The sequence below is a fragment of the Podarcis melisellensis genome (genome assembly GCF_964234715.1).
Source record: "Podarcis melisellensis genome assembly, chromosome: 10".
NCBI classification, from domain to species: domain Eukaryota; kingdom Metazoa; phylum Chordata; class Lepidosauria; order Squamata; family Lacertidae; genus Podarcis; species Podarcis melisellensis.
The window spans coordinates 743,405-770,804 of NC_138542.1; the positions used below are offsets into that span (position 1 = coordinate 743,405).

The window sequence follows — 27,400 nt, forward strand, 5'->3', positions numbered from 1 at the left end:
CTTACTAAGTGGGACGAAGAGAACAACCTGATTGGGCCTGAACAGGTTGGTTTTAGACCGAATCAGTCAGCGGTTGATCATGTCTTAGTTTTATACCACCTTGCCCGGAAATATTCCGCCCCAAATAGAGGCCAACTTTGTACGGCCTTTATTGATTTAAAGGCCGCTTTTGACAGCATCCCCAGGGGATTACTTTGGGGAAAATTAGCACGATAGGGAATAGACAAAAGACTTTTGTGGCTAATAACTAAATTGCATGACGGATCAGCCGCAAGGGTGAGAATCACTCCGGCCGGCGACCTCTCAAATTCAGTAACCATCAATAGAGGTGTCCGTCAAGGATGTATCCTTGCTCCGACCCTTTTTAATCTATTTATAAGTGATATGAGGGCGCCTCTGATAGATTCTCAAGAAACGATCCATGCCCCCCGCCTTGCCCAATATCGTTGCCCCCTTCTACTCTACGCAGATGAAGCAGTGATCCTATCTTTCTCAAGAGTTGGCCTTAGGAGGGCACTGAAAATTTTTGATGCTTACTGCAAATCAAATTTTCTTACAATTAATCATGCCAAGTCCAAAGTCCTAATTTTCACCAAGAGTCGAAAAACCTATAATTGGAGAATAGACGGAAAAGCCATTGACCAAGTCTTTAAATTTCAATACTTGGGAGTCCTTCTCCAACACAACATGGGCTGGAAGGTCCATCTGGCATATGTATTAAATAGAGCTAAAGCCCTTTCCTTTGCGCTACTGCGTTTTTTCTTTTCAGATGGGGCTTTCCATATTCCATCAGTGTTAAATGTTTTCAAGGCAAAGGTGATTGCGACAATAGCATATGCAATCCCAATATGGGGGTCCTTTGTTAATCTAACCCAATTGGAGGTAATCCAAAACCAGCTGCTAAGAAGGTTGCTAAAATTACCCAGGTGTGTAGGCAATACTGCTATACTACTCAAACTAAAGGTTACATCTCTAGAAACCACATTATGGATTTACAATTTAATATTGCGACAGGTGGTGGCACCTGTTCGCCGATAAACCTTGGCTTAACACCACCAACGAAACTTCCATCTTATTTAACTACCTTATCTGTGGTGATGCACAGGTACGCCTTTATAAAGGCTAGATTCAATGTTTTCCCATCAAATGTGTTGGGTAACAGACTCTCCAATGGACAGATCTCACTCCTCTGTGACTGTAAAAGTGGATCTATAGAATCGTTATATCATATAATCTTCTGTTGTCCTTTACATTCGGCTTCACGGTCCAAGTTTCTAGCCCCATATTTATCGAGAATTGCTGACAGACCTCAGGAAGCCCAAATAATATACTTATTAAACGACGAAGACTCAAGTAGATCCCTTGCAGTCGCTAGATACCTGATTAATGTCTTATTTCATAAGAGGAGAAATGGATCACTGTATGACTCTGACAGCTTAGCCAAACTTAAGAACCATCAATAAGTGCCAGAACTAAGACGCATATCCCCCAAAATCTGAGGGATTTGAATTGCGGTTGACATAGAGGGAGCTTATTGTGTATAGTTTACTTAATTGAAGTAAAATTGGTTTTATAGGGGTTTTATGGATAAATTTTGATGTATTGTTTTAGATATGGGCCAATGGCCGTAATCAATCAATCAATCAATCAATCAATCCTTGAGTGTTGCTACATCTCAGGGTGACACGAAAGATCCAGCTCTGAATTTCAACAATGTGGGTAAACACAAAGGAGAGGAGAGAAAATTGGGGGAAAGATATGCAAATAGTGGTACAACAGCTGAATTTCCACACCCACTGTTGCCACTGATTCCCCCGTTGATTGGGGAAGGGCCTTACATAGCTCAGTGGTAGAGTATTTACTTCGCTTTCAGAAGGTTTCAGGTTCAATCTCCAGGATTTCTTGGTAGGGCTGGGAATGTCACCTGTCTGAAACCCCAGAAAGCAGGTGTAATAAAATAAAATTGTCCAGCTAAAGTAGTGATCCCTCTAGATTGCTTTTGGAGTGAGCTAATAACATGCTTATTGAAATCAATGAGATTTAAAAGAGCTTAAGTTCTTTGGCTGAATCATACCTCTTATAATCTTACTAATTTCAGTGGGAGAGGTAAGCATCTGGAGAATTCAATCCTATTGAAGTCAATGGGACTTAAAAAATGTTTTCTTCTGACTGGATGATATCCATGTTCAGCGGATGAGCTTGTGACCTCTTTTGCATATAAAACCATGCCAAGGTTTGTTTACTAATGGTTAACTATTACTTGTCCCACAGATGAACAAACAAATTATGGATTTTTTCCTCAGTGTGTGGTTTGTTTTACTGTTGTTCTTGTCTCCTGCCTTTTAGCATGGTGAGCATCTGTGGTGGGGTGGACAAACCAGCCATGGTTAGAGATGGATGCTATCAGGGAAAGGGAGATGGTTAGAGAGACGAGGGGGGAGAGAGGCAATTACAGAGAGCCGAAAGAGCTCATTAGCAGTTTATCATCTGACTCAGAGGAGGAAATAGGGAGGGGGCAACCAGTCCCTGGAACGAGCTACTCACAGAACAAAGGAAGTAGGAGACGTGCCCTGCACCGATGGGCATGCTGGGGAAAAAGACGTCACAAATCTTCAGTCGAGACATCTGACTTGAGATGAGCATGCACGTTTGTTTGAACTCTTGTAACTGCTTTGAACTTTTGGTAATAAATCTACAAGACTTCCTACAAGACAGATATGGCTGTGTGCCTGGGGCATTATCTCTGCTATTTTTGGCAGCACCCACTCCTTACAGATGCTGTGTTTGCCTGTGACATCAAGTCATAGTTAACCAAACCAAGGCAACAAACCATGGCTTCAGATCATAGTTTATTGGCAGGAAACAAACCAAATTGGGTAGAGTTTAGCTAACAAACCATGGCTTAATAAAACATGGCCTAACATGTGGAAACCGGGCCACTGTTTTTACCGTTCTAAAAGGTAGAAAATAAGTTTGAATTCATGTAAAAATAGCTAGCTAATAAGAATAATGGACAAAAAAGCAATTCACACATATTTATTTGCCATTTTTTGATTGTCTGTAGATGGAGTAGTTAATGACAGAAGTTTTTAAGTGGATTTTGAACCTCATCAGTCATGACTGGAGTGAGGGAATAAGTCATCCCTTCCCATCTCCAGATGCACCTATGTGTGTTGTTATTATGAGGCATAAAAGGTAACTACAGAAATACTGTTAGATGGGTCCCTCCCTATTTAATTTTGAACATATCAGAGTGTAAATCTTCAAACATTCAGCCCCGAAAGTGGCTTATTCTAACTATGAAGCAAGATAAAAAAAATTCCTTCCAGTAGCACCTTAAAGACCAACTAAATTAGTTCCTGGTATGAGCTTTCGTGTGCATGCACACTTCTTCAGATACCAAGAAGTGTGCATGCACACGAAAGCTCATACCAAGAACTAACTTAGTTGGTCTTTAAGGTGCTACTGGAAGGAATTTTTTTTGTTTTGACTATGGCAGACCAACACGGCTACCTATCTGTATATGAAGCAAGATGTTACATGTTTTTTTTTATGCAATGGGTTTTGGCCCAAAGGTCCCTAAAGCTATGAACAGCATGTTAATTTGAAATAACTATACAAGAAAAGTATAAAGAATGCAATCAAAAGAATATAAAATAGCAAAATCATAAAATACTCATCAATCATACTGTATATGTGTTGGAAACACCAATTAACACTGCAGCAAAAGCCCTGAAAAATCAACAATCAAGCCACTCCATATCTCATTGTGGGTGTATACACTCCCCTCCTGTTTCTCACCTGAGGGGGACACATTTCACCAACAGGCTGTCCCCTTGGAGCAGAAACTGTCTCCCACTGCAGGGACAAAATACTCAGCAGACAGAATCCTCATTAGCACAACCTGGAGAAGGGGAAAAAGATAATAAAACCAGATAAATGTAACAAAAACAGTAAAATAAAATAAAAACTTAAAATACAAGAACAGAAGAGCAAACTATTTGATTATGATCAATTTAGCATCTGGATTAGCACTGAGATGGGCTCAAACTGCAAGAGGAGCATTGCACTGAACTAGAATATTGTTCCATATCCTGCCTGGCAATGGCTCTGCAGGGTTTCAGACAGGAGTCTTTCCAAACTGTATCTGGAGATTCCAGGGAGGGAGTCTGGGACTCTTTGCATGCAAGACAGGTGCTCTACCACTGTGCTATATTGCTTTCTTCTAAACTATATTTTTCTAAAGAAAATATAGTTGCAGGGATAAAATAGTTTTAACCAGCCTTCAAAAATACAACCATGAAGTAAAGAAATCTGGTGAGCTCTATTGGGGAGTGAATTTCTACACTGCAGACCCTACAGCTAAAAAAGCCCTGCTCTTTGTGGCCATAAATCTGGTATTTGATGGAACAGGCAGTCAGAAGTGTATTTTGTATGTACACTGCAGAATTCAGTCCTCTGAAAAGGTACTAGCTGGCTTCAGAACTTCTCAATCCAAGGACGAAAGAAGAAAGTGGACCAAGCAACACCTGTGGTAATAGGGTTTACCGACAAGTGACTTGGGGGAATTAGAGCCAAAGCTTAAGCTTTCCATCCTCAGCTTGATTCTCTTAAGCAAGCATGCTGCCTTGTCACTCGCACACACCAAGTGATGTGCTGTTGGGTTGTGTGCACGCTGCATGATGTATGCAAGTGACACAAGTACGCTGCATGGTGTGTACGAGTGAGGTGAGTACATAGTGCAGCATGCGTACACAGCTACCGTGAAATTTTGAGGGGCCCTCGGTCCCCTGCCCCCCAGGTGGTGCCCTTGCTCTTAAGTGGTCCCCAGGAAATCTTGTTGCTTATAAACGTTATATATTACACAGTTATATTGTGCTTTATGTGATGAGTAGAAGATTAATGTGTGCGTGTGTGTATCGAGGTGGGGTGGGGGACTGAACTATTTAAACAGATTCAAAGTATTTCTTGTTATAATTTCAGCTAGTTAATGGGGGTGAAGACGTGCTGGTGTTTTACAATGATAGAGCATCATTTCCAATCCTCCTCCAAATGATGTGCTCTGAGCGGGATCGAGTGGACGAAAGCGGCCCTTTGGTTTACCACATCACCCTGGTGGAACTGCTAGCAGCATGTACAGAAGGGAAGAACGTTTATACTGAAATAAAATGTAACTCCCTTCTTCCACTAGATGACATAGTGAGAGTGGTGACTCATGATGACTGCATACCTGAGGTAAGCCAGCCTTTACGGCATGTGAAGCATTGTTGTTGTTATTATAGTATTATTAATTTATATAATTTATATAATTATATAATTTAATATTATTAAAGATTTCTTAGTTTACAAAAATACGTGCATTGTCCCTTTTTTCAAGTTGTGTTTTCTACAAATCAGTTTCATTTATTGTGAGACGTTAGTGTTGCATACAGTGTTAGATCAGGAAGAAAAGAGGTGGATTTAGACCACATTCTAGTCCATTGGGTGGGGTTTATTTCATAGCCTATGGCGTCCTCCCATTGTTTTTTGATTACGTCAAGGGGGTTTGTGGGATTTGGGAGTATTTTGTATATTGTGGATGCCACCCCCTTGCTGTGTCCCTCTGTGGTGAGGAGGAGGTTTCCGAAGGTTGTCAAGGGCATGGTTGCTGCTGGTTTTACTAGTGGATTGTTTAAGAAGGCATGTAATTGGCAGTGTGTTAGCCAGGGCATTTGGGTGTCCCTTGTTTGTCTTGTATTTTGTCAGGGAACTGCCATCGGAGAGTCAGGTGGTGGAAGGGCTCAAGGAGGCTAGGAGACCCTCGGATGCGGAGGAAGGAACCAGTAGGGGGAGAGGGAGAGTTCCTGCAGAAACTCAGTCGGAGGAATGGCTCCAAGATGTTTCCAGTGAGAACAGCGGGGAGGGCTCAGGACCTCCACTGGGGACGCCTACTCCGCGCAGGGAACTGTCACGCAGAGAATCCAGAAGGAGAATTTCCGTCAAAGAACTCTTATGTTGGCGTAAATTCTGGAAGCGCCCACTGACGGATTCTGCCAGCGATTGAGGCAGCCATGCACCCATGGCTCCGCGGATTGGGAATGTTTAGGAACTGATGGTAAAGCTTGGAGGGATTAAACGCTTACGCACGAGCAGCACTCTTTTCCCATTACAGCAATCCGTCAGTCCTTGACGCTGCTTGTGCGAAGGAGAGGCATCATGAACAACCCAACCGGAGCCGGAGGAGCAGGAGGAGCTGGAGGGGGACCAACTCTGGAGGAGAGAAACAGAGCTTTGGAGCACCAGCTGGCACTGCTAACGGCGCGGCTCGAGGAAAGGAGGGCGCAGGAAGCACAGGGGAAACCCACCCCCATCGCAAGGAAGGTACCGGGGTTGGTACAGAAATTTGGGGGTGATCCAAGGAACTACCAAGCCTTTAAGACAGAGATGCAGTATGCACTGAACCTGCAACACGATGACTTTGCCGATGAGGAATCGAGAGTGGCTTTTGTGATTGCGCACCTCGAGGGAGGGGCTAGAGATTGGGTGAGGCCCCTGATGGCAAATAATAATGACGCCTTAAAAGACTTGAGAAAATTCTTTAGTGCGATGGGCTTGATGTTTTCCAGCCAGATTGAACAGGGCGCGGTACGCAGACAGTTAATGGTGTGCAAACAGGGAAATCAATCCGTCCGAGAGTATTGGACACAGTTTACCATGCTTATACATAAATTGGGGTGGGACCTGTCTTCGGACCCGATACAAATGCTATTTGAAGAAGGCCTAGCCCCAGCGGTGAAAGATGAACTTTCCCGTGCGCCCCGTCTGGAGTCCATGGATCAGCTGACCAAGGCAGCGCTTGCGATTGGAGCGCGCCAGGAGGCGAGAGCACTGGAGAAGCGGGAAGGGAGAGGAGAGCGTTGGAATGATTTCCGCATTCCTGAGATGCCGGCACAACCTTCCCCGCCAGTGGAACCGATGGAGATTGGAGGGGCGCGCGCGCGCGGAACTTCAAATGTTAACGAAAGGCGGAAGAAGGAAGGGAAGAGCACCAAGAAATGCTTCCTTTGTCAACAGCTGGGACATTTTGCCATGGTCTGCCCGCAAAGGAAGGGGTGGCAAGGAATGGTGGGGGCTGTTGGGAGTGAGGAGGAGGGGGTTAAGGAGCAAGTAAAAGCCAACACCTGGCTGACAACGACAGGGCACAGCAGTCAGGCCAAGGATCAGTGAACGTGCCCAAGCCTGAACCCCCAAGAGCGGCTCTCGTCGTAGAGGTGCTGCTAGAGCTACCCAACGGACATCCACTCACGATAAAAGCCCTCTTAGACTCAGGCAGCTCCTGCAATTTCATGTGCAAGGAGTTTGCGTCAGAGCACCAGATACAAACGCTGCCCTTAAGTCCTTCCTTGCAGGTGACAACGATTGATGGGAGGGAACTGCTGGGAGGAGAAGTAAACCAGCAGACGGTCCCCATGACTATGAGAGTGGCAAGACACACGGAAGTCATTGCTTTTCATGTAGCCACACTAGCGGGACCTCCCATCATCTTGGGAATGAGCTGGCTGGCGCTACATGACCCGCTAGTGGGATGGCACCAGCGGACAGTCTCTTTTGGGTCAGCTCATTGCCTAGAGCACTGCAAGGGAAGAGAAATGCAGGGGCTGGCTAGGGCCAGTCTTGCAGGGATGGCGGTGGGGGAAAAGGGAGAAATACCCCAACAATACGCCGACCTGAGTGACGTCTTCAGTGAGAAGGAAGCAGATAGACTGCCCCCGCATAGACCCTTTGACTGTCAAATTAACCTACTCCCGGGAGCCCAGCTACCAGTGGGCAAGCTGTACACCATGTCAGACAGGGAGATGCAGGAGTTAAGGGAGTTCATAGACAAGAACCTTAAACGAGGTTTCATCAGGGAGTCAAGAGCGGTGGGGGGCAGCCCAGTGTTTTTTGTGGACAAAAAAGACACTAATAAACCCAGGCTGCTCATGGACTTCCGGGCCGTAAATTCGGTGTCAGAACCTGTGGCCTTCCCCATGCCAAGGATTGACAACATTTTGACCAGGGTGAGGAAGGGGAAGATTTTTACCAAGCTGGACCTGAGGGGTGGCGTATAACCTGATACGGGTGAGGAAGGGGGATGAATGGGAAACTACCATGTTCACCCCCTTGGGGGCCTTTGAGTATCTCGTTATGCCCTTCGGATTACAGGGGGGCTCAGCCTGCTTTCAATCCTTCATGAATCACGTGCTGGGACCTTTGCTCTATAAGAACTGTGTGGCCTTCTTAGACGATGTGTTGGTCTACTCAGAGAACGAAGAGCAGCATGTCTGAGATGTCCGAGAGGTCCTAAGCAGACTGCAAGCAAACCAGCTGTGGGTCAAACTGGAGAAGTGCCAGTTCCATACCAGAGAGGAGGAATTCCTGGGGTACCGTTTGTCAGACAAGGGATTGGCCATGGATCCTAGCAAGGTCCAAGCGGTACTGGAATGGAAGACACCCAGAACCAGGAAGGACGTGCAGAGATTCCTGGGGTTTGGAAACTTCTATCGGAAGTTCATCAAAAACTTTGCCCACTTAACGGCTCCCATCACCGATTGTCTCAGTAGTAAGAAGAAATTTGCATGGACGGAAGAGGCGCAGCGAGCGTTTGAAAGGCTAAAGAAAGCGTTCGCTTCGGAAGAACAGCTCTTGCACGTGGATCTACAGAAACCGATGAGGGTGGAAACAGATGCATCAGATCGAGCGGTAGGGGCGGTTCTGCTCCAACCAGGGAAGGATGCGTCGGACTGGAGACCGTGTGCCTTCTTCTCGTGGAAGTTGAATAAATCCGAAAGGAACTACACAGTGTACAACAGGGAACTGCTCGCCATTTATGAAGCATTTCGACTATGGCGACACCTGCTAATAGGAGCGCAGCACAAGGTCCAGGTGTGCACGGACCACAAGAACCTGGAATATTGGCGAACGGCCCGAGTACTGAACCAGAGACAAGTGGGATGGGCACAGGAATTTTCCAAGTTCCATTTTGAAATTCACTACGTACCGGGACCTGAGAACGTAAGGGCGGACGCTTTCTCTCGAAAACCAGAGTATATGGAGGGGGAGGGAGCGCCCGAAGAGAGACATGTCATCCCCGAGGACCACTGGGTGTGTGGGGCAGCATTGGTGGGGCAACGAGAACTGGTAAAAAGGACAGAGAACGATGAATACGCCCAAGAGAAGCTCAGAGGGCTCAGGAGAGCCGGGGAGATCACCGGGGGTTTTGAAGAAAAGAACGGGGCGTTGTACTACAAGGGGGCCTTGTACATACCAGAAGGGGAATTGAGGGGTAGGGTACTCAAACAACTGCAGGACAGCCCCACCGCGGGGCACTTTGGGCAACACAAAACAATGTGGTTAGTTACCAGGCAATTCTGGTGGCCCAAGGTGAGGGAAGATGTACGAGAGTATGTAAGGGGGTGCGACCACTGCCAGCGAGCAAAAGGGGTGAGGGCAGCACAGGCGGGGTTGCTGGAACCATTACCCACCCCCGAACGGCCATGGGAGGCAGTTTCCATAGATTTTATGACGGATTTACCAAGATCCAAGGGGAAGACTGCGGTAATGGTAGTGGTAGACCTGTTAACCAAGATGTGCCATTTTATAGCTTGCTCACATGCGGTAACGGCGGAAGAAACCGCCAGGTTGTTTGTAAAACACATTTTTAGGCTGCATGGCGCCCCCTTGAGGGTGGTCTCAGACAGAGGGAAACAATTTACGTCCAGGTTCTGGAGGAAGCTCATGAGCTTACTGCACGTGGAGGTCAATTTCTCAACAGCCAGACACCCAGAAACCAATGGACAGGTGGAAAGGGCAAACAGTATTCTGCAACAATATCTGAGGTGTTATGTAAATGACAGAGAGAATGATTGGGTAGAGAAATTAGCCCTGGCCGAATTCGCCTACAATAATGCGGAAAATGTATCCACGGGCATGAGTCCATTTATGGCTAACTATGGGTGTCACCCCAGGGCATTTCCAGGGGAAGGAGGGGAAAGATGGAGCATACCGGCAGCGGAACATTTTGTGGAAGAAATGGAAGCAATACACCAACAGCTCAAAATGAATTTGGATAGGGCCAAGGTAGAATACAAGAAGCAGGCAGACAGGAGCAGAAGGGAAGGAGAGACCATAAGGGTGGGGGACCGGGTGTGGTTGTCAACACAAGGGTTGCCGTTCAAAGGGGGTTGCAAAAAATTGCGGCCAAAACGACTGGGACCCTTCGAGGTTATACAGCAGGTCAATACGGTGACCTTTAAACTCAGGCTGCCAGACAACATGAAACTGCATCCAGTATTCCATAGGTCATTACTATCACCATACCGGGAGGGGCGGGAATTTTGGGGACCTGAAGGTGAGGTTCCCGCGGCACCGCAAGTAGAAGAGAGGGAGCGGAGCAGTCATGTAGCAGAAATACTCGACTCTCGGTGGAAGGGGAAACAGGTGGAGTACTTAGTGGCATGGGAAGGGGAACCGGAGTCCGAAAATACCTGGTTACCGGCAGAAACGGTCAAGGATGAGGTCTTAGTAGGAACATTTCATTGCCGGTTCCCAAGGAAGCCCCAGCCCTTGGCTAGGTTCTGGGAGGAACACTTCGGCACCACTGATGAGGAAGAGGAGTTCGAGGGGTTCCCAGAATCAGGACAGGAAGAGGAAGAAGAATCAGATGGGGAAGAGTATGGGGGTAGAAGGGACAGTAGTAGGTGGAGAGCGGTTTTCGAGTCATCCGATGATGAGGAGGATTCCTTCCGGGGGTTCCCAGCCTCACCACCCAGAGAAGAGGGGGAAATGGGGGGTCCTGGAGGGGAGGTGGATGTCAGGGAACTGCCATCGGAGAGTCAGGTGGTGGAAGGGCTCAAGGAGGCTAGGAGAGCCTCGGATGCGGAGGAAGGAACCAGTAGGGGGAGAAGGAGAGTTCCTGCAGAAACTCAATCGGAGGAATGGCTCCAAGATGTTTCCAGTGAGAACAGCGGGGAGGGCTCAGGACCTCCGCTGGGGACGCCTACTCCGCGCAGGAAACTGTCACGCAGAGAATCCAGAAGGAGAGTTTCCATCAAAGAACTCTTATCTTGGCGTAAATTCTGGAAGCGCCCACTGACGGATTCTGCCAGCGATTGAGGCAGCCATGCACCCATGGCTCCGCGGACTGGGAAAGTTTAGGAACTGATGGTAAAGCTTGGGGGGCTTAAACGCTTACGCACGAGCAACCCCCTTTTCCCATTACATATTTCTTGTGTTAATGTGGGTTTGCTATTTTTGTAGAAGTCTGCTAGGTGGGATAAGCCTTTGGCTTGTCAGGTTTTTACCTGGAAGTTTTGTGCTGTGTGGTGGCATAGTGGATGGTGAGCCAGGGGTTATAGTGAGGATGGGGACAGTTTGCCTGCTTCTTTCTTCCATTCTTTAAGAATGGTCTGTGTTAACCTGTTTAGTGATGTGGGGATTTTCCTTTGTTTGGGAGGAATGGGTATCCTGTGGTGGGGATATTTTCAATTGTGTCTCTCTCCAGGTGTACCCATTGTTTTGTCTCGCCTTCTAGAATGTAGTGTACTTGCTTGGCGATGTACTATGATTCTATGTTGGGGATTCCCCATCCTCCTCCTGAGGAGGGGAGGTGCAGGTATTTGGGGCTTATTCTTGTTTTTTTGTGTGAGAAGATAAATGAGTGTATTTTTTTCTGCCATTTGCGAAGGTGGGCTGGGGGAATCCAGATTGGGAGGGTTTGGAATAGGTAGGTTAGTTTTGGGAGGGTGATCATTTTGATCATGGCTATTTTGTCTGTGAGAGTGAAGTTGGTGTTGTTCTATCCCCTCAAGTCTTTGTTAATTTGTTGCTATAAGGGGTTGTAGTTGTGGTTGTATAGTTTGTAGAGGTTTATGATTATTTGTACCCTGGCTTCAGAACTTTGTATCTGAACTTGGTGTGGCAAAGTTTTAGCTTGGTGGTGTTGGTGAATTCTTTTTGTGTATGGGGAGGTGGGGTGTTGAACCACATAGCCTCAGATTTTGCCAAATTTACCTGTAGGCCTAACACCATTGAAATGTTTTGAGTTCTCTGGTTAGGGTGGTTGCTATGTTTATGGGGTCTGGTGTTGTAACCATTAGGTAATCTGCAAATTTATAGGTTCTGCCTTTTATTTCCACTCCCTTGATGTCTGTGGCTGCTCGGATTCGGATTGCTAAGGGTTCTAGAGCCAAGATAAATAAGAAGGGAGACAGTGGGCATCCTTGTTTTGTGCCTCTTTGGATTGCTATAGTATTAGAGTCCATATTGTTAGTTCTGCATTTTGCTGAGGCTTGGGAGTATATTTGAGGATTTGTAGGAAGTTGGGGCCAAATTTCATGTTAGTTAGTACTGCTAATATGTATTTCCACTCTAAGCAATCAGAAGCTTTGAGGATGTCTAGGGACATAGTTGTCAGTGGGAATTTAGTTGCCTTGCTGTGTTCGATCAGGTTCAGTAGTTTCCTGATGGGGTCTGTTATATTGTGGCCAGGAACAAAACCAGTCTGGTCTGGGGCTATTAACTTGTGTAGGAAGTTTTAGGCAGTTGGCCAAGATTTATGTGAATATCTTGTAGTCTTGGTTTATTAATGAGATTGGGTGGTATGATTCTACTTTGAGGCTGTCTCTCAGTTGTTTTGGGATGGAGACTATTTTGGAGTGGGTCCAGGTTTAGGGGATGGGCCCCCCTTTTATGATATCATTGAATAGGCGGGTCATGTAGGGCACCAGGGGTTCTTTGAATTTCCTATAAAAATTTGCTGTGAAGCCTGGGGCTTTGTGTGGTTTCAGGTTTTTGAGGACCGTATCTATTTCCTCTGGGGTGATAGGATGGTCCATGAATTCCTGTTCCTCACCAGTTAAGGTAGACATGGTCAGTCCTTCTAGGAATTTTCTGATTTCCTTCTCAGGTGGGTTATGCGAGGTGTATAGGTTGGAGTAGAATTCTACAAATTCTGAGGTTATTTCTTTGGGGGAGAATGTTATGTTGCCGTCTTTTTTGGTGATGCTGTGTGTTCTTGTTTTGAGTGCTTTTTTCCTACATCTATTTGCTGGTAGTCTGGAGTTTTTCCCTCCATATTCATAGAAGCATTGTTTAGAGTATGGAATGCTGATCATTGTTTTGTTGATTTCTAGGGAGTCTAGTTCTCTCCTTTTTTGTTCTATAAGTTTGAGGAGTTTTTTAGATCCTGTTTGTATGTAGCTTTCTCTTTTATCCAAGCTCCTCTGGTGACTGCTTTCATTGCGTCCCATAGGAGAGGGGCTGTTATATTATCTACATAATTTTATTTGAAGTAGTTTTGGAGTGTTTTTGTGAGACTATCTCTAATTAGTTTATTTGTGGTTAGGATGGGACTGAAGGATCATGATGGGTTGGTTTCTGTTTCTTCTCCTATTTTAAGGGTAACTTTTACTGGGGCATGATCTGTGATTTTAATGCTACCTATGTTTGTTGATTCAACCAAGGGGATCAGACCTTGTGTGAGCAGAATGCTATCTACGTAGTCTGGACACTGTGCCGTGGTACCAGGACTGGAATGTGTGGCTGTTGTCACCCAGGTTTTCTTTACCCCATATGTCTAGAGACATTGTTTAGCATTTTAAGCAATTTGTAAGAGTCCCTAATTGTTTGGGTTAAAGAGTGTGTGGGGGGGTAGATTACAGAAAGTAGCCTATATGTTGTTATATAGGTGTTTATTTGGGGTATCTTGGACTATCTGGTGTCTAACTGATTGGTCCTGGGTCTCAGCTGGCATGGAGGGCCTTTTTTAAGAACAGGCTGTCCTTCCTGTTATTTGCGATAGGTAGTGGTCAGTGAGAAGAAGAAGAAGAGTTTGGATTTGATACCCCACCTTTCACTCCCTTTAAGGAGTCTCAAAGCGGCTAACATTCTCCTTTCCCTTCCTCCCCCACAACAAACACTCTGCGAGGTGAGTGGGGCTGAGAGACTTCAGAGAAGTGTGACTGGCCCAAGGTCAACCAGCAGCTGCATGTGGAGGAGCGGAGACACGAACCCGGTTCCCCAGATTACGAGACTACCGCTCTTAACCACTACACCACACTGGCATTAATGGTGTTAAGCATCTTTGTGATGCCTATGTTGGGTATAAGATTTATACGCAATGTTGTCAGTGTTATTAACAACATCATTGGTATGTTGGGGTGGGGATATGGGTATTGGTACACTCTGGCACTATCATTGTGCTGGTTGTGTGTCAGATTTTAGCCTGTTTGTGGGTTGTTTTATTGAGGTTGGGGTATTGTTTTAGTTGGTACAGGTTTTTTTCTTTGTTTTCCTTTTTCCTATTGTTTTTTCCTATTGTTGCCTTTGTGTGGTAAAGGAGGAGACGAAAAGGTTGGGGGGGTCCATTTTTGTATGTGTGGTTCTTTTTGTGTTATGGGTGGAGTCCTTAGAGCAGGAGCAGGGTGCCGAGAGTGTGAGTTGTGGGTTGTTGGGGAGTGGGGAATGTGGTTTTATGTTCAAGACTATCAAATTGTTTATCAATAGCCTTCCTTCAGCTGTGTAGGTATTGTATTGCTCTAATTCTGTTTAGAAACATGGAGTATACACCCAGAGAAGCTGCATGGTCTCTGTTTCCAGTGTTGCACAGCATTTTAAAATTGTTTCCTGACAAGGGCCTTGTCCTCTCAAAAAGAAGCACCATGTCTGTATTCTTTGAGAATATGAAAATTTCAGTATATGCACGAGTTTAATTCTTAAACTAAAACTTGAATAAAATGAGGTATTAAAGCAGAATAACCTTTGACTTTATTGACTTTAACTTTTTAGTTAAGGTAAAGGTAAAGGGACCGCTGACCATTAGGTCCAGTCGTGACCAACTCTGGGGTTGCAGCGCTCATCTCGCTTTATTGGCCGAGGGAGCCGGCGTACAGCTTCCAGGTCATGTGGCCAACATGACTAAGCCGCTTCTGGCAAACCAGAGCAGCGCACAGAAACGCCGTTTAGCTTCCCACCTGAGCGGTACCTATTTATCTACTTGCACTTTGATGTGCTTTCGAACTGCTAGGTTGGCAGGAGCTGGGACTGAGCAACGGGAGCTCACCCCGTCGCAGGGATTTGAACCGCTGATCTTCTGATTGGCAAGTCCTAGGCTGTGTGGTTTAACCCACAGTGCCACCTGCGTCCCTTAACTTTTTAGTTACTTTGCTATTAAAGGGAAAACTGCTACTCATAAAGACAAACTGTAAATGAACTTTCAGCTTGGACTGAAGCTGAACACTGACGAAAATGTGTACATAACAGCAGCATTAACTTTAACCTGGGTTAAAAATTATCTTACTGGTGCTCTCTTGAAATAAGTACATTTAATTCAGTCCTTGTTTTCGGAAAACGAACATGCTCTGTTCTGAGTATAACTTCCGATTTGAGTGCCACACTTCCATTTTCCTAGTGAGGGAAGGCGGGCTGGGCGGCAAGCAAGCAGGAAAGGGATGTCGCCACTCCCCACAGCCTGCTCCTGCATGCAGGCAAGTAGGGGTGGGATGGGGCTGCTCTGCTGGGGAGGTGCAGGCTCCATCACACTTTCCATTGAGGAGTTTGTGGCTGCACTCCCCTCAAGGGAGAAGTTTAAAGGAGTCCCCACCTCTGCATCAGATCCCCTGCAACCCCATGAAGGCAGCCAGGCTGAATAGTTGCTGGGGTTGGGGAAGGTGGGGGCAGCCCAGAAGCTGCACCTGAGAGCCCCTGCACCACCTGAAGGCAGCCAGGCGCTTAGCCCGCTCCCACTCCTACTTGCATGGAAGCAGGAGTGAAGATGGGGATCTCTCAGCGTGAAGCCTCCACTCCACTTCTGCAGTGGTGATTCAAGTTATACAGGGTGAGTCTTTTAATAGAGGCCCCGTGGAACATGTGTACTCTGTATCCACAGGGCCTCTTTTAAAGGACTCACCCTGAAGTAGATGACCACAAAAGGGCAGGGGGTTACTATTGAAAGTGGATGGGCAGATACATTTATGTAGGTATATTCTTCTTCTTCTTCTTCTTCTTCTTCTTCTTCTTCTTCTTCTTCTTCTTCCTATTATTATTAGTTTGGGGGGGAGGAGTGAAAAGAAAAGACAGATAAAGGAGGTGGATGGAGGGGGTAGGGAATTTAAGAGTAAAGGAAAAAGGAAAGGAAAAAGGAAAAACAAACAGAAAGAAAAAAGAAAAAACTGAAGATGTTGAGGTGGTGCTGTATGGAAGTAGTATTTATATATATCAAATAATAAAAGTGTCAAGTTGTGGGTGAACATATCAGATGACACAGCGATTCTTCAAACAGCTCTTCTTTATTCTGAGGCCAGAACTGAACTGAACTGAAGGGCTCAGTCAGCCTGCTTATATAGAGCTCCAGTACCTTGTTACTGTAACAACTTTCTAAAACTATCCAATCACTGAACGTCATTTTCGATCCTTCATTTGCATAACTATCTACAGTATCCCCCTGCTGGCCCAGGGTGAGAACTTCAGTACATAACAAAAAGTAAAAATAAAAAGTATATAGAAAACCCCTTTAAGGGGGAAAATAAAATAGAATTATATATGTATATATGTATTCTCTTTAAAGAGAAAAAGGAAAGGGGAAGGGGGGGAGGGAAAAAGAGGGGAAGATAACAATAGCAATCACAATAATGTAGAAAAAAAGTTTTGTTTTGTTTTTGTTGTTTTAAAAAAGGAGGTTGATAATAAAGGGCGGGCAGGAGGAGGAAGGACACTCCACAAAAAGGACTCTCTTAAAAATTTTATTCTATTTTCTTTTCCCACTATTTAATTTAAAAAATGGGGGCGGAGGGGGAGTCAGGGCTGAAGTGGCAGTCCCAGGAAGTGGCCTCTGTTGGTTCTTGCCTCCTTTATGGGCACCACCATTTTAATTCTTAAGAGTTAGAAAAATGGAGGTAAAAAAATTGAGGGGGGAAATGTATTAAAAATACATTAAGGAAATTAAGGAAAAGGATTTTTTTAAAAAAATATTTAGATCCTGTTTCCATTTCCAGCTGCCAGTGGCACCCCTCTGTCAGCAGGAGAGGGCCAACGCAGTGCCCGTCTTCTCCCAGGGTGATTCCCTTAGTGTGGCTCCCCTATGGGTTCCTGCCCACTTCCCTTGCTCCAGTCACTAGAGAGGTTGGATCTGGTTTGGACTGGGCTGTGCACTTCTATGCGGCCTCCCTGACTCTCCCAGTCCCATCCTACCTCTCTTTCTTCATTACTACTGTCAGATGGCAGTGGTGGTTGCTCATGAGTAACCAGGCAGGACTCCAACCTGTCTTTAACAGGTTTTATTTTGGTGCAAAACTATTTACAGTGCAGAACCATCAGTTCATGTCTGCCTCAATCGCTAGCAGAATCTGGGAGTGGTTGTTTCCAGGTCCTCCCCCAACATAAGAGATTAGTCACCCCCAGCCTTTTCCTTCCTCCTTTGCGTTTTATGCCTCTGCGCAAGATGGGTGATGGAAGAGGCGTGCTTCCCTCCTGACCGGCTTGGCAAGGATCGGTGCCGAGGCTTCCAGCAGCATCCCTCTAGACCTTTCCCCTCCTTTCCCCGGGAGGTGGGGCTTTCCCCAGCCTCCGACTGACGAGGTGCAGTGCTGGGACTCCCAACAGCAACCTCTGGTCCCTTCCCTCTTCCCCACTGGAGGTGTGGCTTTCCCCACCGCAGGAAGAGGAACTGCTTCGCAAGATTTTCAGAGGTTCCCTGTATCCCAACGGCCCCTTTGCCTCCCTTCCCTGTTCCGATGGCAAGTCCCTGACAGCTACAATGGCGGTTGCCGTGACGGTGGAAGCTGGCAAGTGTAATGAGATGCATAATTATAAGAATATTTTCAGTGCATGTTTTTAAAAAACAAAAAAATAAAGACAGCATGCCAGGCTGAAAACGGGGTTCTATTGTGCGTTAAACTGTTATTAACAAAGAAGTAAATCAAGACATTTCTTATTGAATGAAACAATGAAGTGTTGATTCCCTTGCTCTACACCACACACTAATGTGGCACCAGGTTGTAATTTCAGAACAGGAACAGGCAATAATACAAGCAATTTTGTTTTGCCACTTAAACTAAGGCCAGGCTGCCATTTTGTGCTATTAAGTGTCTTTGTACAAAATAGATATAGATAGGCCTTGGACATGTCACTACTCCAATTCCTAAACATCTCTTAAGTATATTAAGAGAGAGGAACAAGGCAAGGAATAGCAGTTGTGCTGATATACAATTAAAAAATAAAACAATAAAACTATTGCTAAAGAAGCATAAGGAGATTGTGGTGAGGTTGAATTCTTTGCATCTGACTTCACTGTAGAAGACTGAAATTACATATTGAAACATACATGTTGACCTCCTTTCACTTCCATAGATGGTTGCCTTAATAATTTCCACTATTTGCATGCAGTTCCATAATATTGAAGTTCTCTGGGTGACTTAAAATAAATACTACAAATCAGAGTAAATATAAAATGCAACCTAAAATTATCAAATGACAAATTTTAAAGGACCGATTTTTGTATTATTTTTTAGATATGTTGTAAGCCACCCAGAATGGCTAGGGAAACCCAGTCAGATAGGTGGGGCATAAATAGATATAATAATAATACCAATTATTGGTATCACACTTCAAAACGACAACACTTCAAAACGACCTTGACAGATTAGAAAACTGGGCCAGAACAAACAAGATGAATTTTAACAGGGAGAAATGTAAAGTATTGCACTTGGGCAAAAAAAATGAGAGGCACAAATACAAGATGGGTGACACCTGGCTTGAGAGCAGTACATGTGAAAAGGATCTAGGAGTCTTGGTTGACCACAAACTTGACATGAGCCAACAGTGTGACACGGCAGCTAAAAAAGCCAATGCAATTCTGGGCTGCATCAATAGGAGTATAGCATCTAGATCAAGGGAAGTAATAGTGCCAATGTATTCTGCTCTGGTCAGACCTCACCTGGAGTACTGTGTCCAGTTCTGGACACCACAGTTCAAGAAGGACACTGACAAACTGGAACGTGTCCAGAGGAGGGCAACCAAAATGGTCAAAGGCCTGGAAACGATGCCCTATGAGGAACGGCTAAGGGAGCTGGGCATGTTTAGCCTGGAGAAGAGGAGGTTAAGGGGTGATATGATAGCCATGTTCAAATATATAAAAGGATGTCACATAGAGGAGGGAGAAAGGTTGTTTCCTGCTGCTCCAGAGAAGCGGACATGGAGCAATGGATCCAAACTACAAGAAAGAAGATTCCACCTAAACATTAGGAAGAACTTCCTGACAGTAAGAGCTGTTCGACAGTGGAATTTGCTGCCAAGGAGTGTGGTGGAGTCTCCTTCTTTGGAGGTCTTTAAGCAGAGGCTTGACAACCATATGTCAGGAGTGCTCTGATGGTGTTTCCTGCTTGGCAGGGGGTTGGACTCGATGGCCCTTGTGGTCTCTTCCAACTCTATGATTCTATGATTCAATAATAATAATATCAAAACTAAGTAAATACCACAAATACAAGAGTTCACAACAGTCCCAAGATTAAAATCAAAGATTTTAAAAATTAGAGCTCCGGAATACTAAAGTTGCTTAGAAGACCTAGGTAAATAAAAAGGGTAAGACCCAGTTCCAGAAGGACCACAAAGATGGTGTCAGTTGAGTCTTCCTGGGAAGATAGCTTTATAACCTCAGTGCTACCACAAGAAAGGATGAGGGTGTGTTCCTGTGGTATCCAAATAGGATCTTAAGGTTTGGTTTGGTAAATACAGCAAAAGATGGTCTTTCTGATAACCTGGTCCCAAAGCATTTAGGGCCCTGAAGGTTAAAGCCAGCACTTCAAATTGTGCTTGGAAATGCACTGGGAAGTGCAGCTGTCAAATCTTAATATGGTCAGACTTCTGAGTCTTTTTGACTGTGAGCTGGTTCACACATAAAGCTGTGCCAATCCCAATATTTATATTGCAAATATTTGGGCTCTTGGAGAAGAGATGGTGTCAGTTTTGCTCCTCTGGTCTACATTTGTGTTGTAAGCCATTACATGCCAACCAGCTCAGTATTTTATGGACTACAAGAAAATACATATGTAGTGACTTTGGCTTACCTGATTCATTTTTAAAAAATATTATGTTCCAGGTGAAGATAGCATATGTGAACTTTGTCAATCATTGCTATGTAGACACTGAGGTGGAAATGAAGGAAATCTACACCAGTAACCACATCTGGAAACTATTTGAAAACTTTCTTGTTGATATGGCAAGGGTAAGTTTTATGAATCATTAAATATTGATTAATATTGAATCATTAATAATCTTTATTAAAGGCAGTGGGCTGGAGTTTTATGTTTCTGTTTTAAGTTAAATTTATGTTTATTTTTTCATGAGTCACTGGAACGAGGGACCTACAATGTGGGGTACCAGATGGGCTGTGGCCCCAGGTACGTATTAATGAGGGGGCGCAAAGCAGGTGCCCCCACGCAGACACCCCCAGCACAACGAGGGCTGGAACTTCTCTCCTGACGTTGGAGGAACCAATACCCACAGAGAGGAGCACTGGGCTACTCTGTGTTGAGGGTGCAGAGTATTTGCTAAAGCTAACAATTAGAAAAGCAAGTGCTTACGTATTTTCGGTGGCTCCATAAAGTTCTTAAGTGACAGTTCAAAGTAGAGATGAAATTTCTCAGTCCTTCTGGTGCCTCAGTCAGTATCTGAGTAGCATGAATTCAACCCAGCCCTCTTGCTCTTTTTATACAGCAGGAAAGCCAGTGTGCCTCTGTGTGCATTTTTTATTACCAGTTTGAGGGTTGGGGGTGTCCCCACCCCCCGGCTACTGTCTTTTAATTTGTGTTCACATGTCTTCAGGAAGCCCTCAGGTAAACCCACTGAACTGTTTCATTCATCACTTTTGAAGCTGCTGGTTAGTTGAAACTACAGAGCATACTTTTATTACTCTGAAGGATTTTCTGTGCTTTAACATGTCCGATTTACAGAGGGCAGCATTTCCTCCCCTTCTCCATCTAATATGTTTGTCATGAAAGATTGTGCACTCCTAAACTGGCACAGATCATCCTCCCAAGAGGAATATCCACAGACCTTCTTTGGCCTCAGGTGTAGAATTAGCACAAGTGGCACAATGCAAAGGTCTGTTGCCAAAATCCATATTGACCATTTAGCAAACATGACTGATGTTGCCTTGCATCAAGTTATTGTGATGCTTGAGGTAGTCACTTATTTGTAAAGTAAAATAAGAGAAAATTATTCCTAACTATCAGGGGACTGCCATCAGAATGGGGAAAGAGGCGGGGGATACAGGGAACCTCCACGGATTCTGAGAAACAGCTCCTCGTCTGGCAGTAGGGAAAGCCCACACCTCAGCGGAGCAAAGGGGAAAGGAAGTAGCCTGGTGGAGGGAAGGCTCGAAGATGCTACTGAGAGCCCAAGCGCCTCACCTAGCATGGCCGGCCAGGAGACACACACACTTCTGTTGCCCTGCTTGCACAGAGGGGTGAAACATAAGGAGGGGAGGCGGAGATTTGGGGTGTCCAAGTTCTTATGTTGGGGGAAAAGCCGGAAGGGGCCACTCCCAGAATCTGCTAGTGGCTGAGACGGTCATGGACTTTGGGGTTATGCACTGTAAATAGTTTGCACCAAAATAAAGCCTGTAAAAGACAGGTGGGAGTCCTGCCTCACGAGCAACCATCACCCAGCATCTGGCACTAACTTTCAGTGGTATCATTTAATTCACCCCAAAGTGTTTGTGTTTCTCTTTGAAAGCATTTCTAGTAGCTGTCTGATAACATTCCTTCTATTTCTCTGTTCCTTGTTTTTCTTGCTACCCAGCCCATCCAGTAGAGTAGAATGTCAAAAGTGCTCTCTTCTATTCTGTTTTCATGGAGCCTTGTGTGGTTCGAGCTACCCAAGCCTTCTAGATTACTGAGTTTATTTATTCAGAGAAGCAGGGAGGGGAGAAGAGAGTTATTTTAGATGGAGGCACAGACCATATGTTTTGAATACATAACTTTTACCTTGCTTTCAGGACTTGGAGTATGCGTTTAGCATCAAGAATGAATGTTGCAAAAGCTCCCCAATCATTTAGAGATAGGACACTTCAGTTGCTGCTGCTCTATGTGTTTTTCCCTTATTGCTTTCAGATACTGCCAGTCCTTAGCAAATCAGGAAGACTTTATTGAGAGAAAGTTTCTCCTCAGGCGCATTAGAATATTTTGTGCCTTGATATCCTTACTCTTTATGTTTACTCAGAGGCCTAATCCCTTAAGCATGACATCCTCTCAGTGTGTGTGTGAGAGTGTGCACATATCCTAAGAAGGGCATCACATGTTTTATTGGGAAGCACAGTGGTCCAGGGCAGAAGAATCTTTTGTGGCACAACTTCATACCTTCAGTAGCACTTAAAGTTTTCACAGTTTTGGAGCACATGCAATTCAGTAATAGCTTGGGAGTTTCATTTGCCCAGTCTATAAGGAGAGACCTTCACTTGATCTAGATCATAGGAGCCAACTCTAGGGGCCAATGCCCTTCATCCCCCCAATGAAATATTTGAGGGGGACCACAAGTTGATGAACATTGTTGTTCAAATGGTGCGTGTTTTGTGATCAATTATGTGGGGCACCTCCCCCCAATATTTTATTCAAGTTGGTACTCCTGACCTAAATAGCTTGTTTTTAGTTATGTGTTCTGCTCACTACTGTGCAGAAAATTGCACATCTGTTGCATGTATTTAGTTCCAACAGTGCATCCACAACTGACCTCTCATATGATGAAGGCACATCCAACCCTTTTTAGCAGCTGCTTTCTAACAATTTGTGAACAGACAGCCAGGTCTTCCTTTGTGGCTGTAAGTATGGCACTGTATCATTCTACAGAGGTGGAAATCTCCCAGGTGTCTTGTTACAGAAGAATGGCCTCTTAGATCTTGTAGCTCATAAATGAATACTTTACTTAAAAAGCAGGAACAGATGATAAATTTCAGTTATCTGGCAGAATGTCATAGAACTCCATGCAGACTGAGAAATGGAAGACATCCTTGTGCCATTAACCTTTCTGTACCATCACTATATGTGTTTTGTTTCTTCCTTTTCTTCCTTTTGAATTATCCTTTTTTTTGCTGTCTTCTTTTAAACATTTTCCTTATTTATTTTTTTAGAAAAAGCAGAATAGGAAGCCAAGCACATGTGTTCATGATAACTGAAAATTTGCTTTAAATGTAAAAAAGTGACTCATGTTAGTGATCTGAACCCTGTGAAATGGAGCTTTATTGTTCCATGTTTGGTATCACCTACTGTATAAGGAGGGGTGGTGGTTTTTTGCTTTTGTTTTACATTGAATAAAAATTGGGGGGATGTGATGGATGGGAGCTGCTGTTTTCACACATTCTTCATGCAGTTCCTCTGTCTGCTCTAGGTTTGTAACACAACCACGGACAGAAAACATGCAGATGCATCTCTGGAGAAGTATGTCACAGAATCAGTAATGAGCATAGTGAGTGGTTTCTTCAGTTCTCCATTTTCAGACAACAGCACAAGCCTCCAGGTAAAGACTTAGAATCATAGAATTTTCCAGACCCTTGATCATTTTGGTTGCCCTCCTCTGCATATGCTCCAGCTTGTCAACACCCTTCTTAAATTGTGGTGCCCAGAATTGGACATAGTATTCCAGGTGTGGTCTGACCAAGGCAGAATAGACTGGTGCTATGACTTCCCTTGACCTGAACACTATGCTTCTGTTGATGCAGCCTAGAATAGCATTGTTTCTTTTTGCTGCTGCATCAAACTGTTGACTCACGTTAAGCTTGTTGTTCACCAAGACCCCTAGATCCTTTTCAAATGTACTGCTAGTAAGCCATGTGTCCCCCATCCTATATTTGTGCATTTGCTTCTTCCTGCCTAAGTGCAGAACCGTATGTTTGTCACTATTGAAATTCATTTTGTTAGCTTGTGCCCAGTTCTCCAATCTGTTAAGGTCATTTTGAATTCTGATTCGGTCTTCAGTGGCATTAGCTACCCCTCCCAGTTAGGTGTCATCTGCAAATTTGAAATGTGTGATACATGTTTATTTCAGACTACTATTCCATGGTCTCACATGTAACAGGAAGTTAGCAATCCATGCATTCACAGGAACGTTTATTTCATTGGCGACACTATTTGCTTGTCCCCACCCCTATGTAAACAGGAAGAAATCTATAAAACAATTTCATTTCATTTCATTTTCATTTATTATCTTTCTATGCCACTTTTCAGTCACACGAATCACAAAGTGGCTCACAAATAATAAATAACAGTAATATAACAAAACTTCACAATTACAGCATAAATCTTATAGAATATTCAGCAATCATTGGTAAAACCACCATTTTCTACAAAATACGATTAACAAAACAACTGAAAAAAAGGTAAACATCACAACCACAACAAAAAAGTCATATTCACAGCACACATAACCCACAAAACAACATTAACAAACCAATAACCAAAAATAAACACTGCTGAATTCTCTCTCTCTCTCTCTCTCTCTCACACACACACACACACACACACACAGAGAGAGAGAGAGAAAGAGAGACATAATCCCTAGCTCTGTACTCGTAAGAAAAATTCAACTTATATATATTTTTTTCCATAAAAACATTTCCACCCTGCCTTTCAGCCCCCAAAAGTATATATTTGGAAATGGGCCTCATACGGAGAATTAATAGCTAAAGAAGGAGGAAAATGGAAACTAAAACCATATGAGTATGTTAAAGATTATGTGTATGACTGGTTGCATTATTTCCAGGTAAATGAAATCCTTAAAAAAGATATAAAGGAAAATGGATATGCAGAAAGTTCTAAACAGAGATAATAAACAATGAATATGAAACTCTGTCAAAAATGTATAAGATATTGTTAGAATGGTTTACGAAAGATGAAGAGGTTAAATCGGTAATGATACAGTGGGCCAAAGATTTTGGATACAACATTCAATTTGAAGATTGGGAAAAATTATGGAAGGAAAGTCTAAAATTTACTGCATGCATGGGGTTGAAGGAAAATGTAATGAAAATGTTTTATAGATGCCCTTTAACCATGGTTAAAGGATATTTGCGGGAATGTCTCATCCACCAAAGAAAGGAGGGGAGGGAGGAACACCAGGAGATAGAAGAGGTTCAAAGCCTGAATCAGATTTTAAAGGAGAAATATTAAAAATGTTTGCAGAAATTAGACAAATTGGAGCATGTGGATACTAGAATTGAACAGGTAGACACAAGAATTGGGAAAATGGACCAAAAATTGATGAAACAGTAAAAGAATTGAAAGGTCAAATTAAAGAAGTTTCTAAAAGAACACAATCCTTAGAAGAAGGAATGAAGAAGACAAGGGCCGAAATGAAGGAAGTGAAGCGCGAAGAAGAGAAAATTAAAGCGGGACTATCGGAAGTAAATAAGTCACAGGAGGAGATATGGGATGCAATTGCCGTGAATGAATTGAGGCAGCGGGAAGTGAATCTCAGGCTGAGAGCGGTGCCTGAGGCGCAAGGTGAAAATATCAGAGATAAATTAGTAACCGAGATTGCACAATGGTTGGAACTACAAAAGGAAGAAGTTGAGAGAACTGTGCAGAATGTATTCAGGATGAGAGTAATAACAACTAAATCAAGGAAAGTTCCTGGAGATTGTTTGATTACCTTCAAGGCTAGAGATATGAGAAATTTAATACTCCAAAAAAATAGAGAAAAAAGACTGAACATCGATGGGAGTTATATAATTATCTTTAAAGACATCCCAGTCAGACTGCTGAAACGAAGAGACCCGTACAAACCATTGGTCCAAATTCTCAAGAAGAATACGATTGAATTCAAATGGGAATTCCCACAGGGGATTTCCTTTGTTTATAAAAGCAAGAGACACAGGCTTACTAGTCCAGAGGAAACAGGCAAATTTCAGAGGCGCTACAAAGAGTTAATGGAAGAAGAGGAAGAAGAAGGAGGAGCAGTGGGAGGAATTGGTCCTCTAGGGGGGAAGTTTCTGGAAGAAAAGCAGAAGAAGAATGGAGAGACGGATGAGGAACAAGAAGGGGAAGAACAAGAAGAGGACAGCTTATAAAGAATAAATAAATTAAATAAATTTTAATTAGGAAGATAACATGGCGTTGAAACTATGGAATTGGAATATTAATGGAATGAACGATAGGAAGAAAAGAAGGAAGAATAATTGCAATACAGGTCAAATGCCAGGGCAAAAAATTAATAATTGTCGGGATCTATGCACCTAATGGAAATAAGACTGATTTCTATAGAAACTTGGAAGAAAGACTGTTTGAATATATGGATCAAAAAGTGATACTAATGGGGGATATGAACGGAGTAGTATCAATGGAAATGGACAGATTAAGAGACAAAGAAGCCAGTAGAGAAGGGAAATTACCTAAGACTTTTTTTCCTTGGTGAAAAACTGTAATTTAATTGATGTTTGGAGACTTAGACATCCATTGGAAAAACAGTTTACATTTTATTCGGAACCAAATCAGTTGATGTCAAGAATAGATCAAATTTGGGTCTCAAATGAACTAACCTCAAGAATCCGACAAATAGAAATACAGCCAAGAGTAATTTCGGACCATAGTCCGATAAAATTGGAGATTAAAGGCTATGAAGAAAGATCATTTAGATGGAGACTAAATGATTACCTTTTGGACGATCAAAAAATCATACAAGCATGGAAAAAGTTGATGGAATATTTCATAGACAATATGAACAAAGGCACAAAGATGAGTACAGTTTGGGATGCAAGTAAGGCGGTAATGAGAGGGTTCTTCATCCAACAGAATGTGATTAAAAACAAGAATAGAGAGAAAGGAAAGAAGGAAATATTAAGACGAATAACGGACAATGAACAAAAACTAATTAAGAAACCGAACAATGTAAAAATAAAACAAAATATCAAAGCCCTGCAAACGCAGTTCGCAATGATTATAAATAAAGAGGTGGAATGGAATATTAAAAAGCTAAGACAAAGAAATTTTGAGTTCGCCAACAAATCAGGCAAATGGCTCGCATGGCAAATTAAGAAAAGAAAAGAACAAAGTACAATCAACAAAATCATTGTGGATGGAGAAGAGATAGAAAGCCCGAAAGGTATCAGAAAAGGATTCTTGGACTTTTATAATCATTTGTATAGAAACAGAGAAAAGAATAATATGAAGAAAATAGAAAGATTTTTACGAGGAAAAAAGGTGCAAAAGATCCTGACAGAAAAGACAGACTGAACACCCCAATTGAGAATGAGGAAATAATAGAGATTATAAAAGAACTGAAAAAAGGAAAGGCACCAGGACCGGATGGTTTTACATCAAGTTATTACAAAGAACTGAGGCATACCCTGACGGTACCATTGAAAAAAGTTATGAATAATATCATGAAACAACAGGACATC

The 27,400-nt window shown here is 43.6% G+C and overlaps 1 protein-coding gene and 1 long non-coding RNA gene across 7 annotated transcripts in view; one reads left to right on the top strand and one right to left on the bottom strand.

Moving 5' to 3' along the window:
- ITPR2 (inositol 1,4,5-trisphosphate receptor type 2) overlaps positions 1–27,400 on the top strand; it is a 313,187-nt gene that overhangs the window by 131,643 nt on the left and 154,144 nt on the right. For all 6 annotated transcript variants that reach the window (XM_081927580.1, XM_081927582.1, XM_081927583.1 and 3 more), the window contains 3 exons: positions 4,984–5,235; positions 20,111–20,236; positions 23,395–23,523. In XM_081927580.1, the coding sequence (XP_081783706.1) occupies positions 4,984–5,235; positions 20,111–20,236; positions 23,395–23,523 (507 nt within the window). The remainder of the gene's footprint in view (positions 1–4,983; positions 5,236–20,110; positions 20,237–23,394; positions 23,524–27,400) is intronic.
- LOC309379084 lies at positions 1,655–11,624 on the bottom strand. Its single transcript, XR_014172357.1, has 3 exons — positions 11,322–11,624; positions 3,802–3,904; positions 1,655–1,700 (listed from the first exon to the last, which is right to left on the bottom strand). It is a non-coding gene; the product is annotated as an uncharacterized lncRNA (long non-coding RNA).